General features: G+C 41.2%; 1 protein-coding gene across 3 annotated transcripts in view; it reads right to left on the bottom strand.

Annotated features, from left to right (window-relative positions):
• GMCL1 (germ cell-less 1, spermatogenesis associated) overlaps positions 1 to 9,634 on the bottom strand; it is an 82,401-nt gene extending 72,767 nt beyond the window's left edge. For all 3 annotated transcript variants that reach the window (XM_030201893.1, XM_030201894.1, XM_030201895.1), the window contains exons 1-2: positions 9,198 to 9,634; positions 7,246 to 7,406 (exon numbers count right to left, since the gene is read on the bottom strand). In XM_030201893.1, the coding sequence (XP_030057753.1) occupies positions 7,246 to 7,397 (152 nt within the window). In that variant the 5' untranslated portion in view covers positions 7,398 to 7,406; positions 9,198 to 9,634. The remainder of the gene's footprint in view (positions 1 to 7,245; positions 7,407 to 9,197) is intronic.
• Between the last annotated feature and the right edge of the window lie 10,513 nt (positions 9,635 to 20,147).

Raw genomic sequence — 20,147 nt, 5'->3', positions numbered from 1 at the left:
AGTGCTCAACTTCGCGCACAAGCAGATAATCCTGCAAGCCTCCAGGAAAGACAACGTGCTGCTCTACGAACAGAAGCGAATCTTGTGCTTCCAAGATTACTCAGCGGGGGTGGCTGGAAAGCATCAAGCCTTCTCCCCAATATGCACAGCATTATTTAATATGAAAGTTCGCTTTAATCTATTATACCCAGCGGTACTGAAGGTCACACATAAAAGCACAGTACACACATTCGCTGAAGTGGAGGAAGCATGCCGTTTTGTGGCCCAGCTGGAAGAGGAGAATGCAGGGAATGCCGGGGGGGCCACCCCGCCATGAAATCGTTACCCCCAACTAGGCAAATTGATTCTAAGAAGACGCATGCCTTGGTTCCTTGAGTACCATTCATCTCAGTAATAAGACATTTTACCAACAGGTATCGACTGTATGTGGTACTTTGGATAGCTTGGAGACTTCTCTGAACAACTCTGGTAAGCCTGAACGGAGCGACACGGGAGAGGCCAAAAGAGTGGAGAAACTAGTACCCATAGACACCAAGTACCGGCAGCCGATTTTGCTGGAATAGAGACATACCAGGTACCATGGTGGGGTCGATTCGGCCACACCGGACTTGTTATCACACAGGACTTCTAAGTTTGAGCATTAAGCTCACAGTTTAAAGTTTAATTTGCAAATGGGGATAATTGGACTGTTTGGGGATAATAATGTATTGGGGAAATACAGGAAGACAAAGGTATGAATGAGGAGGAATAAGAATGAATGAACGATGAGTGCTTGGGACTCAGGGGACTGCCTTATAACAATGCACTGGGACTCGACTGTTGAAGCGTTACCAGAGGGGGGAGGGGCGGGAAGCGGTAAACGTGACCAATTCCCATTTTTTGGGGGGGGAACACAGAAGAAGGGAATGAGGGGTTTAAGGGAGGGGAGGAGGGACAGGGGGGGAGAGGGAAGGGAAATAAGGGATAAGGAACAGAGGAAAAGAAACGGGGAGGAGGATGCTCAACTTTTATATTGGGGAAGGACTAGGGTAATGAATAGAAACCAAATTACTCATAGAAGATGTATTTGGGGGGGGGGGGGGCTTAGGCTGGGGCGTCCACCCGAGGAAGATACTTGATCTGAGAGAGCAACAACAGAGGAACAGACTACATATAGACCATGGTTAGGCTAGTAACATGGAATGTGGGGGGCATCAACTCACCCATAAAAAGAACAAAAACCTTACAACATTTGCAGAGACACCATATAGACATTGCTCTACTGCAAGAGACACACCTCAGCCCACAGGAGCATGCAAAATTAAAAACATGGTGGGTGGGGGAATGCGTCTCTGCCGGGGCACAAGGGAAAAAAGGAGGAGTGGCAGTATTACTCCGTAAAGGAGTGGCGGCCTCGGTACGCCCATTGGTAGCGGACCCTGGAGGTAGATATGTCTTGATGGAGATAGAAATTTCTGGTCAGAAGCTACTAATTTGTAATGTATATGCTCCCAATCAATATGACAGACAATTCTATAACCAGGTGATGCACCACTTGAGTTCCTACCCAGGTGAACATGTCTTGGTGGGCGGGGATTTCAACATGGTGCGGGACGCTTCAATAGATAGCTCACAGGGACAGAGGAGAGATACAGTGGCATCCAACAAAGGCCTGAAATGGATGGGGCAAACATTAGATCTAATAGATGTATGGAGAGTGTTACACCCAACTGATACCAAGAAAGATACAGACTAGGTAGGTGTCCTGAATTTTTTAATTTTTTATTTTTTTGTTAATAAAAAAAAAATTTAATCTTGTATTAAAATTAAAAAAAAAATGTAAGCCTTTATTTATTAATTTTTTGTTCATGCATTGTTTTTTGATCTTCCAATGGTTTTATAACCCATTTTATGGACTAATTTTTATGATCGTGCCTTTCTTTTGCTGGTATTTTATAATATAATTGCAATATATATGGAATATATTTGTTCTGTTGTTATATTTATATATTTTATGTATATTTACATGCATCTCTATTATATTTTTGATAAACAGTTGATGTCTATTATTTTATATGTCTACCACATATATTTTAATTTTTTAATTAAAGGACTCTCCAGTTTATAATTCATGTCTATGTTCTACATGTACATTACAGTTTATATCGATGTTTTATATATTTTTGGACATACTCACAATTCATGTTTCATATGTACATTTTAATTTCTATTGATGTTTTATATATTTTAGATACATATATATATATTTTTATGAAATTTTCATGTTTTATAATTTAATATGTTTGTTGTTCATTATAGCCCCTGACGCAGCCCTATTGTTGGGCGAAACATGGCCTGTGTCGGGCATTTGTCTCATACACGGTGTCTTTTGGATATTATACTGATCTGCTAGTTTGTTTTCCACTATTAGCCAGTTGTCCAGGTATGGATATAGAATTATACCTTTCTAAGGGTTGCCAAAGGTGCTATTGCAAACTTGGTGAATACTCTGGGAGCTGGGGTGAGGTCAAAAGGAAGGACCTTGTATTGGTAATGAAAGTACCTGTACGACAGATGGATAGGAACGTGCAGATATGTATCTGAAGGTCTAAAGATGTCATCCAGGTATTTTGTTGAATGAATGGAAGAACCGCTCCCATAGTAATCATGCAAAATCTTTCTTTTCAAATATACTTGTTTAACAGATGAAGGTCCAAGATTGCTCAAGCTCACCCTCCTTTCTTTGGGATCAGAAAGTAGTCGGAGTAAAAGCCTTTGTTTCTTTGAGAAAGGGGAACTAATTCTATTGCTTGAGCTATGAGCAATCTTTGAACTTGTGGATGCTGCTATTTTATCAATCAAAATTGAGATGGACAATAGTGAAAATGTAAATCGGTAACCGTCTTGAACAATTTTTAGTATCCACTTGTCTGTAGTGATTCTTTGCACACAGGGTAGAAGCTTTGAAGTCTTCCCTCTACAGGAATACTGGTGGGACATAAATGTGTCAGAAAGTAGGATTTTGTTTTGGTTGTCCTGAGGAGACAATTCTTGATTTCTTCTCTCTCTTGTATTTCTGGATTGGTAGGTAGATTGTTGTTGAAGTGCCTTGGAATTATATGATTTGGTAGACAAAAATGTTTTACATTGTTGGTATCAAGATCTTGATGAATAATAAGGAAGCTTTTGTAATTTGATCTCTGAAGTTGTTGTCTATCCATTTCTAGTGTATCTAGTGTAGTACAATCATCCCTGAGACCTTCAATTATTCCTTGACTGTCTACAAAAGAGAATCTCCAAGGGTAGAGGCACATAACCAGGCTAATCTGTGCGACGCTATAGCAGACACTTTCCATCTAACAGAAGTATAACTATCACGTACCACTCATCATTTGTTTTGAACAATTCTATAAACTGGACATTATAGTTTGGAAAGTGGAAAGTAGAAATGCTATCTTGAAGAATTTGCTAGATCATCCAAGACAGTATATAAGTATTCTATCTGACGAAATGTGTGGGCTGATATTCTAGCTGACCGATTTATGTGCCATGACATCCACAACCGTTAAATCTTTTGGAGGTGGATGATTAGTAAAATCCTTTAGTGTTTATGCTTCCTCATTGCAGACTTGAATATTAAAGATGCACAAGAAAGCTGCTGCTTACAAAATCCTAGGGTACCCTCAATTGGTTGTATAGAAAATGGGGTGAGCCATATCTTCTTATGGTGTTCCTGGAGAACTGAGGCTAATAGTAGAGTTATCGTTTCCATAGATTAGTAACTGTATGTTTATCAGAAGATTGGCAGGATTGTGATGGGTGATACCTGTAGCTTCAGCTAATTTAAAGAGAAACTTTGAATAAGAGATCGCTTCTAATGATATGGAAGTCTCCTTCTGTGGCGACTGAGTAGTAGAAGGTTTGGAAGGATGAGTAGAATGCTGCTTATAAGGCGATTGAGCAAGTGAGTAATTTATGCACTGGTGCTAAAGATGGTGAGACTGGTAAAGATCTGTCTGGTCTAGAGAATGAGGAAGAAAAAGACCGCTGTCTGTGGTGCCGTTTATGAGTAAGAATCTTTAGGATCATGTGTAACCAAAGAATTATCAGGTGATTTGTACTGATTGCTGCAGGAAATTTGTAAATAAATTATTAAATTTGGTGGTAATTCTGTAGTGGATACATGCTGTTTAGAAGAGACTGATGAGAAAATTGACTTTTTATGAGAAGTACTGGAGTGAGCCATTGTAGATAGCATCAAGGAAGAAGAAGAGTGTCATCTATGGGTTCTGCTTCTTCGGTGTCGAGAATGCAGGCAACAATGCTTGGAGAACCTATTTTTAGATCAGCTCCTACTGCCTGACGTCGAAGAGGAGCTCTCTCAACGCTGACGCTTTGGAAATGGAGAAAAAGCTGTTGGCATCTGCAATCCTGAAAAACTGTGTGTTAAGAGTAGATTGCAGCTGCTCAACTCCATTGTGGACAGGTGCCGACGGAAGCTGCTGAATTGAGTTGGCTCTGAGGAGTTCTTGTGGGCACTGAGGCAAGGGACAAAGCAGGCTTTGAAGAAGCCTGATCCCCAGGCACTGAAGCAAGGGGGACAGCAGGTAATATTGGCTGCGCTACTGAAGTAGAAGCTTCTTGAGATTAAGCAGAGGTGTTTTTCTTAGTCATACTCTTTTTGATGCTAGACGTTCAAGCACTCAAAATAGAGGTGTGGAAAAAATACTTTAATTTCAACACTCGAATTTCATATATTTTGAGAAATAAATCTTTACAGTTGGCACAGTTTGCAGTGTCACGTCAAGCTCCTAGACAACATAAACACAAACTGTGTGGGTCAGTTAAAGAAAGTTCACGGAAGCAAGAGGTACATCACTTAAAGCCTGGTTTTCACTGAGAAAGTCAATATAATAGACGTGAAGTCGAACTCCGTTGTAAATGAATTAGAAATACGAAGGGACAAAATTTAGACACAGGTAGTTCCGCTACTGCGGACTGAAGAAAACTAAGTAAGGGGGCTTGGTTATCACCTATATCTACCTGTATTTGGGCAGAATTTTAGGGACATGCGCACCAGGCTTTAAGTTTGCAGCGCTTACAGAATGACCAGGTTGGTGACATCACCGAGGCAACAATTCACCTGTGTGGCTATAAGAGCTTCTTGTCCATGGAGAACTGGTGTTAATTGGCACTCATTTGGAGCTGCACAAAATTCAGCCCTACACCCTATTCTGAAATTTGTGCACTTAATTTCAAGGCACACAATTCCAAAGGGGATATGGCCATGGGAGGGGCATTCCCAGGATTCAAGCACAATGCTACAGAATATCATTTGCTCGCCCACCAGGTGTATGCTGGCACCCGAAGTTAGGTGTGAGATGCACACTAAGCTAGTATTCTGCAAGGGTTATTCCATGCAGAGCACCCTTTATAGAATACTAGTAAAAAAGGCCCGTTTCTGGAACGAATGAAACGGGCGCTAGCAAGGTTTTCCTGGGAGTGTGTATGTTTGAGAGAGAGAGCCAGAGCGAATGTGCGGGTGTGTGACAGAGTGAGACTGTCTGTGTGACAGTGTGTGTGTGTGTGTGTGTGAGAATGAGTGTGTGTGACAGGGCCCCCTCCCCTGTTCCTAATGCCCCTCACCCCGTTCCCTCCCCTCCTTTTCCTCCTCCTTCCCACACTTTGGGTTCCTTAAGGCTTTCAAAAGTCTATGTACCCCCGTGGCCCTAATGCCCAGTATCCGGATACCCCACCGCTTTCCTCCTCACCCCTCCCCCAAGATGTAATACTTTCACGTACTTCATTTTTAAAAAAAAGTGTCCTATCTACCCTGTGTCCAAATGCCCGGCATTCAGATTGTGTTCCTCTCGTAAATTTTCATTTCTTTCATTCATTCAGAACTCCCTCCGCCCCGCCCCCCCCCCCCCCCCCCCCCCCCCGAACACTTTTGGTTCCTTCAGTCTTTTAAAACTCTCCTATGTGCCCTGTGTGCTAATGGCCAGCATTCAGATTGTTCCCAAATGTTCATGTCTTTCAGTGGTTCAGAACTCCACCCCTCCCCCCATTTAACACTTTCGGTTCCTTCAGTCTTTTAAAACTCTCCTATCAATCCTGTGTCCTAATAGCCAGCACTCAGATTGTTTTGCTTTGCCAAATTGTCTGTCACTGATGTCACTGAGGTCAGAGCATGCCTGCCTAGCAGACCACTTCCGGCAGGCACGGTCCCAAGCACATCCTGTTGGAGGTGAGAATTATTATATAGGATTATCTTAGCGCTGATCATCTCAGTGCCTAACTGCTTAACAACATGGATAGTGGCTCATTATAGCCACTATCCCCCAGATTCTATATAGCTCACCTAGTGTTCCAAGCTGAAATCCAAGCAAATTCTGTAACAATGCATGTAACTTGCTTAACAAGCCAATCAGCATGGTTAACAGCACTTAATAAGCAATAATGAGAACATTTTATTTATTAGGATTTATTTACTGGCTTTTTGAAGGAATTCACTCAAGGCGGTGTACAGTAAGAATAAATCAAACATGAGTAATAGAAAATTACAGCAGTAAAAATATGCAAATACAAAGTATGGCATAGTATATACTACTTACAATGTCAACAATACGTAATAGAACATTTTAATTGACACTGTAGGGTATAAGCAAATATACTGGCAATAATTAGAATTTACACATATAACAAACGTATTCTGTTAACACACTGCGCCTAAATTCTAATGTGCACAAGCAAAAAAAGGGTGTGGTTATGGGAGTTTCAAGGGCATTCCAAAATTTATGCACACAGTAATAGAATATGGCACAATGTGCCTAAATCTACACATTGGGATTTGCACCACATTTTTGTTGGTGTAAATCAATTAAGCGTATTCTACATACCACACCTAAATATAGGCGCCCATTACAGAATACGCTTAGGTGGAAATGTTTTCCGTGTAGATTTTCTAGGCATCATATACAGAATCTGGCCCTATATAAGCTATATATAGTTATATAGTTAGGTGGAAGACCCTTGCACCACCCTGGTGGTTAGAAAGATTTTCAGCAGCACAATCCATAAAGTGCCACTGTAAATCCACAGATTGGGGAGTAAAACACTTAGTAGCTGCTGATAAACATATAAGTCTCTCTGAAAACAAACCTACTTCTAGAAACCACTCTGTTAGAACAGTAAACACCCATTCCGGCAAGTCTTACTTACAAATATACTCAGTAAGTAATGACTGGAACCAAACAGCTGAAGTACCTTCTCGGAGTGTTGAGTAACCTCTCCTGCTCATCATCAGTGTCGCTCTCACACTGACATTCTGAGTTTCTCCTCCTCTTCCTACATTCACAGCTTCCTGTCGTCTCCTGTACTTTCTCTCGACTGATCAGTCTACTACTCCAAGCGCCCATTATTGGATTCTTAGGAAAAAATAGTGTGTTTACAAGAGATCAGTTTTACATTTTGCAATTTTGAAACATATGGCTCAGTAGGGGGGAAAAGGGGATTAAGAAGCTAGGTTTTACATTTTAAAAAGGTACACTATAATTTTGATATCATGATACAAAATGATCTGACAAAATAACAGAATCATCTCTGTCTTGGTCTAGATTCACCTTATGAACAAAAATAGAGGAAAAGAAAAATTTAATTCTAAGAACACACATATGAATTTTGATACAAGTAATTTACCACATTATTCAAAAAAATGCAAGGCATATTGCATGACATTTTGAAGAAAACAACATTCCATTCAGTTTCTTACTAGACATGAATAGACTCCAAGATCTTTTGCTATTAATAGACACACCATTAATGCTTTTGCAATAGGAATGTAATGCCCTAGCCTGAAAATGAAAATTGTATCAAGAAACAGCAAGAGCTTTATTATTCTTTCACCATACGAATCATTCATATCAAAGGGCAGTATAGAAAGACTAATAATAAATTAAAATCAAACCATGAAAGTTCTAAACTAGCCCAAGAACACATTATGCAAGGGGGGGGGGGAAGATATAGGAATTGCAGAGCAAGTAAAATCAGAACCACAGAACAGCTGGTGTGGGAAAGCAGAATTCATAGAGCTATAGAAGGGCATCAAAGAAAGCAAACCAAACCATTTACAAAAAAAGGAGACAGGGGCACTTCGGCAATGAAAGAACTAGAATCTCTAAAACCAGACATGCCTAGAGAGAACAGATATATTACTACCAACGTCTGCATGCTGGAAGTAGAGAACACCTACCATGTATTCTATCAAAGCACTTTAAGATAAAGTCAAGCTTCTTTGTCCTCTACATTTTCCTTCTGAGTAACAAATTAAATCGCCCTTGGTTCTACATGTTTACAGCAGCGTTTTTTAAATCCAATAGAAAAGCAACGCGTTTTCATGCAGTTATGTTTTTATTTTTAATAAGTAAAAACAACAAAAAAAACTAAATGGCAGCAATGCACACAAAAATTTAGTGCTTATAAGTCCATTGTCTGCAATATATTTCAATTGAGTGAATGAAGTCGAACACTAGGAAACACACACACAGCACAAACGGAACCATAAATCATCAACAGAAACACTATCAATGCAAGTACCTTTTTTTATTTAAATAAAATATGTTTTAAATTAATAAATAAATACTACTAGAGTCTAATTTGCACATTTATTCTTTAAGATCAACTTCGATATCCTTAAAATCTGGTCCAGTCTGAACACATTCCAATTTTTACTAGGAGCTTAAAAGAATTGTCATCCTCCCTCTTCTTCTCCCCCCACCCCCCAACTCTTTGCTTTTTGGCTTCTATAACTACTAAGATCGAAATTAAGGTCGGAATTATTAGCCAAGAAAGGTTCCTCTGCACATTTTTTTTTGGGGGGGGGGGGGGGGGGAGGGGAGTGTAATGCCCTAACCCCACTGAATGCACGATTATATTACGATCACTGCCCAAACTGAATGATTAAATTCTCCTGAAAAACGTAATAAGTTTGCTCGATTACAGCCAACAGATTACGTTTTCTATCTTGCTAGATTCTACCAATAACGTCATAAGAGTTACTATGGTGCATGTTCCGAGGACTGCGGTTTGATTTTGAACCCTGCTGGCTCCTTCTATAAAAGAAATATTAGGTGAAAAGTGTTTTGCGGAGTCCCGAGTGCAGCAAGGTACACTTCCTGCAACTAAAAGAGGAAGAAAGCAAAGCCGTGAAGAGAACCCACCAGTCCTGGGCGCCATGGAGAGAGCAGCCCCTTTACCCCCAGCTCCCTTAACCGTCAATCATCATCCGGAAGCGGCAAGAATGCACCAAATCGCCGCCACCGCTACTGTCCCTCCGCACCCGTCGCCTTTAGACTCCAGAGCCACTGCGGCTTCTCTATGGTCTTGTCACGCTCCGGCCGTCTCTCTCCCCGTCCACTCCTCACACTTTAGCTAGCTCTTTTCTCTCTACCCGCTGGTTTCTCCCTAGTGCGCCGGCCGCCCTCTCTCCGTAGCCTGTCGTTCCCGTTGGCTCTAGACCTCTCTCACGCTCCGGCTGTTCTTGTTCTCAACTCTCCATCCGTTGTTTTCTTCCCGTCATTCTCGGTTGTTTCCGGTAAGTTCCGGCACGTAGTTCGGTCGGTGTTAGGAGGAGACTCCAGGACCACACCCTTCTGTTTGCGCGTCATCACGCCATTCTAAACTACGCCCACTGCATCATCTCCACGCCCCCTTATCTGTCACTGACTTCACTTTACTGGACAGCCCACCAAGGAGGGTTGATAACACAATCCTGGTCCAGGGCCAGGGTCCGTCGGTAAACTCTGCCCTCTCTTCTCGTCATCAGAGAACCATTCGGGACCACCCCTGTCCAACCCTCCCCATATGTCCCATCATCTCTGCGCTAGTCTAATGTTTATGGAGGTAGCTTCATTAACCTCATCCTGGTTTTATAGGAAAGACCTATTCATCTCTTCAAGTATTCTATTATTCTCGCCAAATTAATCCTTTTGACAGTGCAGTTCATTCAGTAAATCTTCTCCACCCTCCTTTCAGCTAAACTAAATGCTTGACAGAATAAATTAGTTTTAAGCAATGCTTTAAATCCAATTCAAATTGCACTGCAGCTCTTTGTGAGATTGGGCAAGTTACTTAACCCTCATTGCCTCAGATATAAACAAATTGCAAACTCTCTGGTGACAGAAAATAACTAAATTAACTCACAAAAAGCTTAATCCAAAATCCCGTCCCTTGGGTTGCTAAACTCATTCTATTTTAAAACAGACTTAAAAACTTGATTCTTTCAACAGACATTCTGTCAGATTGTCTAATTGATAAGCACCTACTACACTATCCTTTTTACTCTATCCTTGTTTTAACCTTTTCATGTCCACCTCTGCTTTTTTGTCTCCTAGTTGTGTGATTGTGTTACTTTCCTATACTTAAATGGAGTTCTTTTCATTTCTTTATTTTAGCCTGTACACCGCTCTACTCTGCTAGACAGAGCAGTATAGAAAATTCAGGAAATAGATAAATAAATACATCATATTACTTAACACTTCTATAGGCTATTGAGTCTATGCATAGATTTAAAATTCCACCTAAGAGACAGTTCACTGCTCAGTAGTTTTTACAGCTTAATCAAAAAATTATTTTTCTTTAATGTCTCATTTTTTAGCATCCCCTCCCCCAGTTAGGATAGCTTTCATGCACATGGTGTACTTTTCAGATTTGCCCAGGAAAAGGATTTAGGTGTCACCATTGATGATACGTTGAAATCCTCTGCTCAGTGTGCAGAAGTGGCCAAGAAAGCAAATAGAATGTTGGGAATTATTAGGAAAGGGATGGAAAACAAAACTGAGAGGAGTGGCCTAGTGGTTAGGGTGGTGGACTGAGTTCAATTCCCACTTCAGGCACAGGCAGCTCCTTGTGACTCTGGGCAAGTCACTTAACCTTCCATTGCCCCATGTAAGCTGCATTGAGCCTGCCATGAGTGGGAAAGCGCAGGGTACAAATGTAACAAATAAAATAAAATATAATGCCTTTGTATTGCTCCATGGAGCGACCACACCTCATATACTGTGTGCAATTCTGGTCACTGCATCTCAAAGAAGATATAGTGGAATTAGAAAGGTACAGAGAAAGGAGACGAAAATGGTAAAGGGGATAGGATGACTTCCCTATGAGAAAAGGCTAAAACGGCTAGAGCTCTTCAGCTTGGAGAAGAGATGGCTGAGGGGAGATATAATAGAGGTTTATAAAATGTGGAGTGGGATGGGTAGATGTAAATCGCTTGTTACTCTTTCCAAAATACTAGGACTAGGGTGCACGCAATTAAGTTACTGAGTAGTAAATTTAAAATGAATTGGAGAAAACATTTCTTCACTCAGCGAGTAATTAAAACTCTGGAATACATTGCCAGAGAATGTGGTAAAAGCAGTAAGCTTAGCAGGGTTTAAAAAATGGTTTGGATAATTTCCTAAACAAAAAGTCCATAACCCATTATTAAGATGGACTTGGGAAAATCTACTGCTTATTCTAGAATAAGAAGCATAAAAATCTGGGATATTTGCTGTTCTGGGATCTTGCCAGGTACTTGTGACTTGAATTGGCCATTGTTGGAAACAGGATTCTGGGCTTGATGGACGTTTAGTCTCTCCTAATATGGCAATGCTTATGTTCTTATGATAGAATCCAACATATATCGATGAAACATATACACTTCTTTAAAACTTTATTATTATATATGTGTTCATACAAACTTGAAACCAATATTGTCATAGTTCATTGGACAAACATGTTTCGTATGGTTTAAACAAAATAAAAAGCCTACAGCAACCTGCCTCAACTGGATTGCCTGCCTGGTGTGAAGGTGGCACACCTCACATGTCACCTAGATAGGATTTTAAATAGTGCTGGGGAGAAGCCAGCTAGCTTGGTACATGTGGGTACCAATGACATGTGAGAGGGAGGTTCTGGAAGCCAAACCTAGGCTCTTGGGTAGAAAACTCAAAACCAGATCCTCCAGGGTAGCATTTTTAGAAATGCTCCTCATTCCACACACAGGACCAAAGAGGCAGGCAGAGCTTTGAAGTCTCAATGCATGGTTGCGAGGATGGTGCAGGGTGGAGAGATTTAGATTTGTTAGGAACTGGGCAACATTCCGGGGAAAAGGGGACTCCACCCTAACTGGAATGGAACCAGGCTGCTGACACTAACATTTAAAAAGGAAATAGAGCAGCTTTTAAACTAAAAAAGGGGGAGGGCGAAGCTAACAGTTGCTCAGGAGCACATGGTTCAGTGTGGAGTATCCTTGAAGAATATTATGGAAACAGGACATTTAGGGAATACCAATAGAGAGGTTTCAACAATGTGCGATATGTGCCTATGTCCCCTTCTCTACAGTCCACTGCACTGACCACTACGCTACTCCTGAGACCTGCATGCTGCTCTAATACAAATGGCCATCATATCTGAAGTTCTCATAGAACCTAGTATGTACTATCACTGTCACATCTTAGGGGGCTGGGAGGGGGTGAGTGACCACTGTGGGAGTAAGGGGGATTATGCAATCTCTCCAATGGTCATTTAGGGAATCTTTTGGTAATTTAGTTGTGACTGAAACAGGTCTAGCCAAAATACCTTAATTTTGGCCCTAGATGTTTTATTGCAGAAAAACATCTAATTTTTGGTGCTATGTCCCAACTAAAACACACCTGCAAACCATGCTCTTGAAATTTGAACTGTGGAGCAAAATGTTTAAAAGTGAGGTGTCAAAAATCGCAACTTGGACGTTTGCGCCTTTTACTTCTTGATTTTCCCGCTGCTGCTGCTGGTTGGGAGAAGCAGCAGTGGCCCTAGGAGAGTTGCTGGATGGGGTGAGAGGAGGCAGGGGGAGAAATACTAGATGTGGAGAGAGGGCACAAGGAGAGAAATGCTGGAAGCATGTATAAATAAATAACTCTTATGGGAAAAGCTACCCAAGGAGTAATTCCCAGGTTCCCGTTTACAGAAGTCTGGCTAAACAACTTCTTAGCTCTGCCTAGTGGTATTATTCTACAGGAACCTGCCTCTTCTGGTGCCTACACAAGAACTTTCCTTCCGTTGTAGAGAACTGTGATACAGAAAAGTCACAGCTGATATATATTAGAATTTATTATAAAGATAAGAAAATATAAATGATACACTCTGCAATAAGGCTTAGGTACAAATATAGAGACCTTATGCTGATAAGAAAACTATAGAATGTATTGTCTAACTAAAACACTGTTATCACTGGTTACTAGGTTATACACAATCCTGATTTGTAACTGACTAGGTCATGAAGTAATACAGTTAGCAGCACATCTTCCTGACCACAGTTCTGAACTAACCCGCCTTTGCTGAGGTAAGAACCCACTCACTAATCCCAGACTAATTGGAAATAAATCCCTGTAATTCTCACCGAGCTGACTCTTGGGTGGTCTCTCCGATGAGGTTGGCACCATAGGCGCCCCGTATAAGAGGCTTGGAGAGGCTAAGCCTCCCCAGCCCAGCTGTGACCTTCGGGGCGGCCCCGCCTGCCTCCCTCTCCAAATGTAGCCCGAGACTCCCGACGACGAAATCTTCTGCTGCCGCCGCTTATATTGAGCAGTGCAGCGGCAGCCAGGAACGACACCTACGCTCATCCACTGCCGCCACTTCTCTCGGAGCCAGCATAACATGAGAAGAAAAAGAAGCGCGGGGCCGCAGCAGCATTCAGACATGCGCTGTCGGCCCTGCCGGTCTCTGCCCCGTGACGTCAATTTCCCGTTCCAGGGGCAGAGGACCAGCAGAGCCGACAGCGCATGTCTGAAGGCTGCTGCGGCCCCACGCTTCTTTTTCTTCTTCTGTCAGCGCTGCTGTAAAGAAGCCCAGGCCGGAGGGAGAGAAGAGAACGTGTGGAAACGGTAGGAGGAGAGAGAAGGAAAGCAGGGGAGAGCCAGGGGACATGAACAAGAGCAGTGGAGAGCCAGAGAGCGATAGGGAAAGAAAGAGGGGACATGGAAAAGAGCAGGGGAGAGCCAGGGACATGGAAAAAAGCAGGGGAGAGCCAGAAAGAGACGGGGAGAGAAAGAGGGGCCATGGAAAAGAGCAGGGGAGAGGCAGGGACATGGAAAAAAGCAGGGGAGAGTCAGAGAGAGATGAGGAGAGAAAGAGGGGCCATGGAAAGGAGCAGCGGAGAGCCAGGGACATGGAAAAAAGCAGGGGAGAGCCAGAGAGCGATGGGGAGAGAAAGAGGGGCCATGGAAAAGAGCAGGGGAGAGCCAGGGACTTGGAAAAGAGCAGGGGAGAGCCAGAGAGAGATGGGGAGAGAAAGAGGGGACATGGGCAGGAGAGAGAGAGAAGCTGCTGGGGAGAAACTGGGGGAGACCCTAGCTGTCAGACTGAGAAATGCTGGCTGGATGAAAGGAGGGAGAAAGTGGAAAAATGCTGGAAGGAGGGAAGAAACTGGTAGGGAGGGAAAGAGGAAAGGCACTGGAAGGATGGGGTGAGAGAGGACATGCTGAATGGAAAAGGGTCAAGAGAGAGAACTATTTAGAAGGAAGGGGAGATAGAGGAAGACAATGGATGGAAGGATTGGGAAAGGATAATGGGTGGAAGGATGGAGAGAGAAAGAGGGATGACACTGGATGGAATGGTAGGAGAGAAAGAGGGAAGGTGCTGGACATGGATGGAGGGGTGGGAAGTATATGAACATGGATGGAGGGGAGTGAGGAGAAATGCTGGATATGGATGGAGGGCAACTGTTGAATTTAAGAGCTGGATCGGGATACTGAAGAATAGGGACAGGGCTACAGATGGTAGACAGGACGCATAAGGACACAGGAGGATGGTGGACATGGTGAGAGAAAAAATATCAAATGGAAATGGTCCCAGTGTCTTCTGCATAAAACAGAAGACACTGGGACCAAAGCGAATAGAAAAACTAAATGATCAGACAACAAAGGTAGAAAAAAGTATTTTATTCAGAATTTATTAACTGAAATATGTCAGCTTTTGGAAATGTGCATCTGTGATATTTTGCACGTAAGTTTCAATTTTTCTAGTATTGCTGCATGCTGAGTCTGACTTCTTGAGGTAACTTTCCAGTTCAGTATTTTGCCTTCTGTTGAATAAAAGCATAAAAATGTTGAATAAAAGCATAAAAGGATAGAAGTGGAAAGCTTCAAAGATCATGCAGAACAAGCTGTTTCAACACTAAACTAAATCTCCTGAGACATGAGGCCCACATCAGCCAAAGGCAGGCTCCAGAAAGTCTGTGGGATAATGGGAACCAGATGCAGCATATGTTCTGCTGTAGGATTTATGGTATGGTACAGCCTGCAAGCACGTGATATCAGGAGAAGATTATAAGGAGAGTGGAACAAAGAAATAAGTAAGCATTTTGAATTTTTCTTTGTCTGTATATAGCATCCTGATTTCTTTGCTGTACATTGCTTTGTTTTAATCATTCATTTTGACTTGTATATTGCTTATCAAGAAATGCTTCCTGACTACCCCTATTGATGATAATCAGTAACTAAACAAATGAGTAAACTGTTTATATTAAATATGAAATTCGTCTAGCCTTTTCTTCAAAGTGGCGAGCCAGCCAGGAGTAGGCCGCACACGGAAAAGAGAAGGCGAGACGAAGGACAAATTAAGTTGTTGTTAATGAAGTTTTTTACAGGATTGAAAGCAAAGCAAGCGTTGTTTAAACCTGATGATTTCTGTGCTCCACTGATGTGGGATTGATCAAACTACTGAAGTGGACATACAGGTGACGACTCCTGGGCTTGCTAAAAAGAGAAATAAGAAGACGCGTGAGTAAGCTTACACTGTGGCCTTATTACTGGTATATTTGTTTAGCTTTGTAGTTTTCTTTTTTGTATATTTTCTTTGTTTAAGTGCATTAGTATATTTTTGTAGGTTGTGGCTCTATAGGAGAAATTGTAATAGTCAGAATAAAATGAAAGGGAAAGGAGCAGATCAGAAAGAAAAGCCCCCTGTATATGCTATGTATTTAGATTTAGATAGTTCAAAACAATGCTCCCCTTTGCAGCATGTCATAGAATTATTCCCATTAGAAAAAAAACAGATTGAAAAAATACATGACAAATGGGTCAAATATGATGCAAAAGATTCTGTTTTGAGCTGGTCTCAGTATGGATCGTTTGATCGTCCAAAATTATTATCTCTCCTGAGCTACTTACAAGAAAATAAAAATAAAACTAGGCAGAAGAAAAGCTTAGAGAAGCATCTTACAATTTGGAATTTATTTTCTGTAGCAGCAGATCTTTTTCATGCAGATGTAGAAAAAAAAAAGCAGCCTTTGGTTCAGCCTGAAGGTTGAGGAATGTCATCTGTTTTTGATTTCTCGGGTGTCTGGCTTTACAGGTTAGAAAGGTCAGGAAGAACTGAAATTTTCTTTGTTCCTTTTAAAAGATTGTTTTAGATTAGATTTAAATAAGTTCTTTGTCTTATAGGGAATTCTGATCTCTGTTTATTTTAAAATATGTGTTATTCTGTTTCTAGTTCTCTATGTGGAATGTCTTTGCAATTTAACTTTGTTTGACTTTTTTTTAAGTGAGATTCCTGCAGTGTTAAGAGATCATCTGGCTTGAATTAGTCACAGTCCTAGCTAGTTCTGTGTGTAGGGCTAATAGGTGAAAGAGGTTATTTAAAATCTTTAATAACATCTGAACAATATGATTTGTCAGCAATATGGTTACTATGCTTCAGAATGTTATCAGAATGCAGGAATGCCCCAAGTACAAATGCAGACGCAGCAAGGATTAATGCCACAAGTAGTAGGGATGCCTGTGAGTGCCCCGCAGACTGCAATACAGCAGCCAGCGACGCAATCACAGGGACCAGGAGCGGCAGTACAGAGACAGGGTACTGTAAATGCTTTTCCAACTTGGCAGAATATTCCAGACCAATGCTATTGACTGGAAGCAGACCAGTGTCAGGAAGAGGGAATGATTTTCAGATTAGACACAAGGGAACCCTTTATTACATTGACAATTGGCAAATATGGAACTCCTGTGAGATTTTTGATAGATACAGGGGCGAGTACCTCTGTATTGTGTGCAAAACCACAGGGAGTTAAACTTTCAAATCAGTATAGAACAACAGTGGGATTTACGGGGATAGAACAAAGAAAAAGGCTAACAGAACCGACTCTGGTGCGATTGGAATGCCAACCGCACGGTTCAAGGGAGGCTGTGGTACCCTTCTTAGTGGCACCTGATTGCCCAGTAAATTTGTGTGGTAGAGACTTATTGTCTCAATTAGGATTGTGTTTAGATTTTGGAAATAAAGAAATACCAAGTTTGCTCACCATGGTTCAACAGTTGAATAATGAAAATAAAGTAAGGGTTATGGAAGAATTACCGCAACATATTTGGAGTACAAGTGATTCACCATATGGACTAGCCATAAATGCAAAACCCCATAAGATAGAATTAATAGAAGGGGCACAGGGGCCGAAGCAAGACCCTTACCCCATACGACCTAAATTAGTATCCAAAACCTTGGAACACATTGATAAATTATTGAAATGTGGTATTATTGAACCTTCAGTATCCCCGTACAATACCCCATTGTTTCCTGTCCCGAAAGGGGAAAACAATGTAAGGATAGTACATGATTTAAGAGAGCTAAATGAGATTACAAGAAATCAATTTCCGATTTGTGCAAATCCTGCTACTCTTTTGCATACCCAGAATATATATGCATATAACACTGTTATTGACTTGTCTAATGCATTCTTTTCAATACCTCTTCATCCAGAGTCTAGGGATTTGACGTCATTTATAGTACAGAATGAGGCATACAGGTGGACTAGGATGCCTCAAGGCTTTACTGATAGTCCATCGGTATTCTCAAAACAACTAATGATGGATTTAAAGGATTTCAGGAGTCAATTGCCTGACACGGTGTCATTGTTTGTCTATGTAGATGATATTCTACTGTCTGCTGAGACTGAAGCAGAATGCCTAGATTGGACTAGAAAATTATTTTTGTTATTAGGAGAGTTAGGATATAAATGTAACAAGGAAAAATGTGTTATAGCTCAGTCTACTGTCACCTTTTTAGGACAAAATGTTTCAGCAGAACATAAGGTCATTATACCGGAAGTTATATCTATTTTAAATGAAACCCCGGTACCGCAAACTGTTACTCAGTTACGTGCTGTTTTGGGAATGTTAAATTACTGCAGACAATGGATACCAAATTATACACAAAAAGTAATGAGACTTTATAAACATTTGAAACTGCCCGCAGCCACACCAAAGAATGCACTGGTTGTATTGGAAGAGCAGGATAAGATAATATTGGCTAAGATTGTGAGGGATTTGTTATCCCCAGGACCTTTAGCAGTAATAGATATCCAATCACCTGTGCATTTGTGGGTAAAAGATATGGGAAATAGTTGGGCAGCTATGATTAATCAAAATAATGAAGTAAATGCACCAGTAGCTTTTTTGTCAGGCTCTTTTAATCATGTGGAGAAGGGAATGAAAGAAATACCAAAGTTACTGACAGCTATTGTGGCAGCAGTAGGTAAATGGAGAGCACAAATGCCTTTTGTTCCTATTGTAATACATACCAACCACACGATTAAAACGCTGTTGAGCCCTAGCCAGACGGCATTGACAGCCACTAGATTTGGAAAATATCAAGCAGTACTTTTAGGACAAGATATAAGAATAATACCATTAACTAAAGAACAGAGAAATAAGATAGATCTGCTTTTTCCTGTCGATCAAGAGGGTGAGATTGATACTATAGAAATCCCTACATTTCACTGTCTTACTTTTGAACCCTTATCTGATGGGTTAATATGGTTTACAGATGGAGCTTGTGAAAGGACTGTTGCAGGCTTTGCCTGCGTGCAGGTAGATGAGAATCTAAGAAAGATAATGCAAGTACAATATAAAACCCCTCCTGACCAGACTGCACAGCATGCTGAACTTTTAGCCGTTATTACGGCCTTACAACACACTGATATGACTCAAAATGTCACTATATATACTGATAGTGGTTACGTTGCAAGTTCACTACAGTATCATATATTAAAATGGCAGCGTAGGGGGATGATAACCAGTGCAGGTAAAAATCTACAACATTACACATATTGGAAATTGCTATTTGAAATTTTGGCAAAAAGGGAACGTGAAGGTAGAAAAACTGCAGTTGTGTGGACCCCGGCCCACACTGAAAGGCCAACCTTTGAAGCACTAGGTAATGCAATGGCTGATGCAGCTGCAACGGAGGTGGTTAAGCAAAGTGAAAAGATTTTGTATAATACTAGACAGACACAGGAAGGGCCACTTACGAATGTAGATAAGATTGAAATGTGGCAGCCAGAGGGACAGGAAAGTGAAAAATGGTTGAAGAGAGGATGTATGAAATTGGGAAGTGAATGGTTTAATGCAGAAGAAGGATTACCTTGTATGCCAATGAGCCAGGCGATTAAGGTATTGATTGGGTGGCATGCAACCATGCATTGGAACAGAGAAACAATGAGGCAACAATTTGAGCAAAGATTTTGGACTTTAAAAATTGATAACCTGATTCAACAGGTTGTGCAAAATTGCATGGTATGCAATATTAACATACCTAAACGAGGTCCTAAAATATCACCTGGGACACTTCCAATACCAGAAGGCCCAGCAAAAGAATGGTATATCGATTTCACTGATATGATTGTTCCAGTGCAGGGAAAAAGATATTTGTTAGTTTGGGTGGATGCTTTCTCAAGGTGGATAGAAGCATTTCCATGTAAAAGGGAGACAGCACATGAGGTGGTACAATGCCTGATAACTCATATTATGCCAAGCCATGGGTGTCCGTCTAGAATAATTTCTGATAACGGGACACATTTTAATAACAGTGTTTTGAAAGAAATGGAAACGATTATGGGTTTAACACACAGGAAAGTATCAGTGTATCGCCCCACCTCCAATGGTTTGGTGGAGCGCTACAATGGCATTTTAAAAACAAAATTGAGAGTCTTACTAAAATCTCTCAATAAAGAAATGGTGGGAAAATTATATACATGGCTTGATGTATTGCCATTAGCATTAATGACAATAAGAGCCCAACCTAATGGGCGTACTAAATTGTCCCCATTCCAAATTCAGACAGGACATCATTTCTTCCCGATGCAGACAGCAAGTACT

Source organism: Microcaecilia unicolor, chromosome 4 (genome assembly GCF_901765095.1).
Source record: "Microcaecilia unicolor chromosome 4, aMicUni1.1, whole genome shotgun sequence".
Classification (NCBI taxonomy): Eukaryota; Metazoa; Chordata; class Amphibia; order Gymnophiona; family Siphonopidae; genus Microcaecilia; species Microcaecilia unicolor.
This window is presented reverse-complemented; position numbering and strand designations above follow the sequence as displayed.